Source organism: Macaca fascicularis, chromosome 17, assembly GCF_037993035.2.
Source record: "Macaca fascicularis isolate 582-1 chromosome 17, T2T-MFA8v1.1".
Taxonomy (NCBI): domain Eukaryota; kingdom Metazoa; phylum Chordata; class Mammalia; order Primates; family Cercopithecidae; genus Macaca; species Macaca fascicularis.
The window spans coordinates 734,101-739,323 of record NC_088391.1 but is presented as its reverse complement, the minus strand read 5'-3'; the positions used below and the strand labels follow the sequence as shown (position 1 = coordinate 739,323).

General features: G+C 37.9%; 1 protein-coding gene across 1 annotated transcript; it reads left to right on the top strand.

Annotated features, from left to right (window-relative positions):
- Positions 1 to 4,100: 4,100 nt before the first annotated feature.
- On the top strand, positions 4,101 to 5,000 carry LOC123569804 (large ribosomal subunit protein uL23-like). The gene has a single exon (XM_074021624.1). It carries the CDS (start codon positions 4,235 to 4,237, stop codon positions 4,598 to 4,600), a length of 366 nt encoding a protein of 121 aa, XP_073877725.1. The 5' UTR covers positions 4,101 to 4,234; the 3' UTR covers positions 4,601 to 5,000.
- Positions 5,001 to 5,223: the final 223 nt, after the last annotated feature.

The window sequence follows — 5,223 nt, the reverse complement described above, 5'->3', positions numbered from 1 at the left end:
CTGTAACAGAATACCTGAGGCTGGGTAATTTGCAAGTAAAAAAGGTCCTTTTGGCTCACAATGCTGGTGGCTGGAATGTCTGAGATTGGGCAGTTGCATCTGGTGGAGTCTCAGTCTTTTTCACCTCATGGTGGAAAGTGGAACAGGAGCAAGGGGTGCACCAGAGATCACATAGCAAGAGCGAAAGCAGGAAGGAAGCCAAGCAACCCAGACTCTTGTTAACTACCCACTCCTGCAGGAATTAATCCATTCCTGTGAGAGTAGAACTCACTCACCCCCATGGAGGACATTAACCTATTCATGAGGGATCTGTCCCCATGACCCAAACATGTTCCACTGGGCCCCACCTCCCCACACTGCCACATTGGGGGTCAAATTTCAACACGAGTTTTTGCAGGGACAAACCACATCCAACCCATAGTAATTTGTAGCATAGTTAAATTCTTTTTCACATGATATATTCTGTCCTTGGATACTCCACATCCTGAGTAATTTTATTTAATTTGAATAGAGTTTGATTTATCCATTTGGTTGTAAAATTCTGCGTATTTTGACCAATGCATAGTGGCAGGTACCCACTATTAAAGTATCATACGGAATGCTTCAAACCCCCACCCCATGGAGCCAATGGCTTCCCATCTGTGTAGTTTGCCTTCTGCAGTGTCTCATTAAATGAGGTCACACTGTGTGTATTCTCCTCAGACTGTCTTCTTCCACTTAGCAATGTGCATACAAGATTCACTCATGCCTTTGTGTGAGTTGATAGCTTGTTCCTTTCTATGGCTAAATAGTATTCCATTGCATGAATGTACCACAGTTTGGTTATGCATTTTGGGGAGAAAAACCTACCTCTTCTAACTTTGTTCCAGGGTTGGAGACCTTCAAATTAACTGACAATAGATACATTAGTAGGAGAGACAATACTTGGCTTCTTATTGCACAAGTATCATTGTGGGACAAAATTCATCAGATGGCAGGATCCAGTTTACAAAGAGGTAAAAATAGCCCCAAAACAATAAACAAGACTAGAATCTGATAACCCACAATAGCTATAGCTTTCCTTAAAAAAAATTTTTTTTTGAGACAGGGTCTGGCTCTGTCACCCAGGCTGGAGTGCAAAGGTGCAACAATCTCCACTCACTATAACCTCTACCTCCTTGGTGCAAGTGATCCTCCCTCCTCAGCCTCCTCATTAGCTGGGACTACAGTCACATGTCATGGTGCCCATCTAATTTTTGTATTTTTGGTAGAGACGGGGTTTCAACATGTTGCCCAGGCTGATCTTGAACTCCTGGCCTCCCAAAGTGCTGAAATTATAGGCATGTGCCACCATGCCCGGCCAAGTTATAGTTTTCCATTGTTTTGGAAATAGTTATAAATTTCTCTGTAGTAACCATCATTTTTGATCATAATCAAAGTAAGACTATTCTTGTTTTAAAAATAAGTCTGGTTTTGTTAGATTTTGCTTGATTATTTACGTAAGTGCAGCAAGAACAGGAGATGACCACATAGGTGTTTTCAAGTTTCTTTGCTGGAAGTTTTCATACAGAATCTCAGATTTGACTTTTAAAGGCCTTATTCAGGCTAAAAGCCAAGCTAAGAACATACTATCAAATTTCAGCTGCAGTCCTTATAGCTTTGTGTGAATTCCTCTTTTCTTGAGTCCCCCCAAATATCCCTAAATTCCTGGGCCTACCAGGAAATGACCTTCTTTACTAACCTGTAAGGCTGTGAACCCTGTAATCTAAGTATCAGCCTGGCTTTTCTCAGAGTGCTGTTGGGAATGAAGTTTCTGGTGTTCCAAAAAACAAAACAACAAAAAGAATTAACATGGGAACAAATGATCTCTTAGCAAGGTGAGCTTTACTTTCTGCAGAAAGGGTGCTACTCAATAGCTGTCCAGCCACAAGAGCACACCGAACAAAAGAGACAGAGTTACTTATAACCTGATGTGTCTACCCTACTGCTGTGTCCAGTTACCATTGGCTGGAATAGGACCTCACATTTTACACTTTACCCAATTGGCTATTAGTTTAAAACTTTCTTAATTAGGTAAGGGGAATAGAACAAAGAAAGAAAAGGAAGTTGCCAGGGATAGTTAAAGAAGCATCTCCAAATAAGGAATGGCACTATGGGCTGGGGCTTGTCTAGTTCTGTCCAGACATGCCGGAGCAAGCTAGGACAACAGATTTGGAACACACCTACACACACACACATACATAAAAATAGTGGATAGCAATCTTATAGTAAGAAATTGTGACTTTTTACAATCTTTGAAGAACTTTCCCATTTCTCACAGTGCTTTGTAAGCATTGTCTCCATAAAAGTCAGCCTTACTTCCTTAAAATTGCTGGTCGTAACTGATCTTAGGTACACTTCCAAAATATGATATTCCAGTAAAAACCTTGATAATATAACCAAATTTTCCAATTATGTCCTGTTATAAGGTGAACAGATTCTTACTGGACTTTTGCTAATAACTATATCATCATGAAAATAAGAGTATTCAGTAAGAATTTCAAAATTCTGGAGAGATTAGGCAGGGAAAAAAAGATAAATGCTTCATTTCTGTTTACAAAAGTATAACCTACTAAATTGTTGTAAGTTACAGTTAGATTAAGAGAAAGAGATTTCTTAAATCCAGAAACTAGAACATTAAAGAACCAGCAATGCTCTAAAAAGCTATAAAATTATAATCAATTTTCATCAGTTCATTCAGTGCCATGTAATCAATTCCAGTCTTGCTGGATCTTGGGTTAGCAGTCTCATGAACCCACCAATTTCTCCACCAGGCTTCTGGAGATCTTCACTGAGTTAAGTATATGGTCTTAAAGTTATTTAAGCAATATCATCAGAAGTCTTTAACCAGAGTACTTGTCATACTCTTTTCCATGAGTCTCAGAGGGAGTCTTGTATCGGAGATGAACATTCTGACCTGTAGCTGATCGCAGGAGCTTTCAGGAAAGCATAAGGGGGAAAAAATATCTAAATGACAAAGATTATGAAATGGCTGTGATTATACCACAATTGAAAAGGATATTCGATTTTTTCTGTGGCATACAACATTTATTTATTTATTTAGAAATGGAGTCTCGCTCTGTCACCCAGGCTGGAGTACAGTGCTGCGATCTCGGCTCACTGCAAGCTCCTCCTCCCGTGTTCACGCCATTCTCCTGCCTCAGCCTCTGGAGTAGCTGTGATTACAGGTGCCTGCCACCACACCCAGCTAATTTTTTGTATTTTTAGTAGAGAAGGAGTTTCACCGTGTCAGTCAGGATGGTCTTGATCTCCTGACCTTGTGATCCACCCGCCTCGGCCTCCCAAAGTGCTGGGATTACAGGCATGAGCCACTGCACCCGGCACAACATTTAAAATAATAATTGGAATTATGACTCATAACTCTATACTGGCACATAGCATGGATAAGGAGGACACTGACAAATTTCCAGGAATTTTATATAATTTCTGAAAACGTAACATTTTACCCATACAAATATAACACAGGGAAGGTTAGATATCCGTTTTTATTTGTATCTTTTGTATGGTTTTCCTTATAAAAAATACATCCTACTTTACTTGCGAAACATGCCCTACTTTTCTTGCATGCTTTGCATAGAGTCGTTTCTAGTTATTCTATTACTTCTAGTAGTTTTATTTACATATATTGATTATAATTTTAATACTTAGTAATCTTTTATTTTCCAGAGAAAACTAGGAAGTAAACAGTTATAAACTGTCATATATTAGTATTCTATAGTAGGTTAGAAAATGTATGAGTATACCATCTCCCAACATCTACAGGGATGTGTTTCCTCATAGTACAATTTCTCATTGTGGCAGACAAAACCATGTTTATTAAAGGGCCAAAATATCTTTAGTCTCTCTGTAAAAATAAGAAGCCAAAATTATATAAACTTGAATTATTTATGTTCAGTAATTAATGTTTTAGTATTGTATCTTATTTATAAATGGTCTAGATATTTAATGCAAATCTTTTACTTAGCTTAACTTTAAGGTTAAAAATTACCGAAAGTATTTTGGAAGCTACTATTAAGCAGGTTTACAGTAAACAAATTACTTTTGAAATAATGTTTTTCGCTTTTCACAAGATGGCACCAAAAGTGAAGAAGGAAGCTCCTACCCCTCCTAAAGCCAAAGCCGAAGCGAAGGCTTTAAAGGCCAAGAAGGCAGTGTTGAAAGGTGTCCACGGCAACACACAAAAAAGAAGATCCGCATGTCACTCACCTTGAGGTGGCCCAAGACACTGCGACTCCGGAGGCAGCCCAAATATCCTCGGAAGAGCACCCCCAGGAGAAACAAGCTTGACCACTATGCTATCCTCAAGTTTCTGCTGACCACTGAGTCAGCCATGAAGAAGATAGAAGAAAACAACATGCTTGTGTTCATTGTGGATGTTAAAGCCAACAAGCACCAGATCAAACAGGCTGTGAAGAAGCTCTGGGACATGGATGTGGCCACAGTCAACATCCTGATTCGACTTGAAAAAGAGAAGAAGGCATATGTTCGACTGGCTCCTGATTGTGACGCTTTGGATGTTGCAACAAAATTGGGATCATCTAAACCGAGTCCAGCTGGCTAACTCTAAATATATGTATATCTTTTCACCATAAAAAAGAAATAATATTTTTAATAAGAATGACAACTTAATTAGAATCAAATCTATAAGCTTTAAGATTTTACGTTTCTAGTAAGTATAATATTAGCTTATTTGACTAGAACTCAAGCAGAATAGGAATTGATGCTTGTTTTAAATTCAGTAGTGGTAACTTTGAAGACACAGTTGTTTTATTATACTAAAAATATTATATTAACCTTATTTAACTTAGTTTTATCCAAATCGTGTTAACTTAAAAAACATTTGATCAGTTCCTATATTTCTAGGAGTTTGGTGAATATTTATTTATAAATGCTTATTTTTTTCCAAGGCAAATTAGAATGGAGCACCTTTAAAGGATTTTATAAATGAATTTTGCAACGCTATCCTGAGTTAAGAAAATATCACATATACATAACACACATTAATAGACATACAAACACAAATAGAGATTTCATAGCTTTCATCCTGAAATTTCAGCCATGAATCAGGCATAAATATTCTGATGGTTAATTTTAGACATCTACTTGATTGGATTAAGAGACACACATAGCTGGTAAAACACAATTTCTGGGCATATGTGTGAGGGTGTTTCCGCAAGACACTGA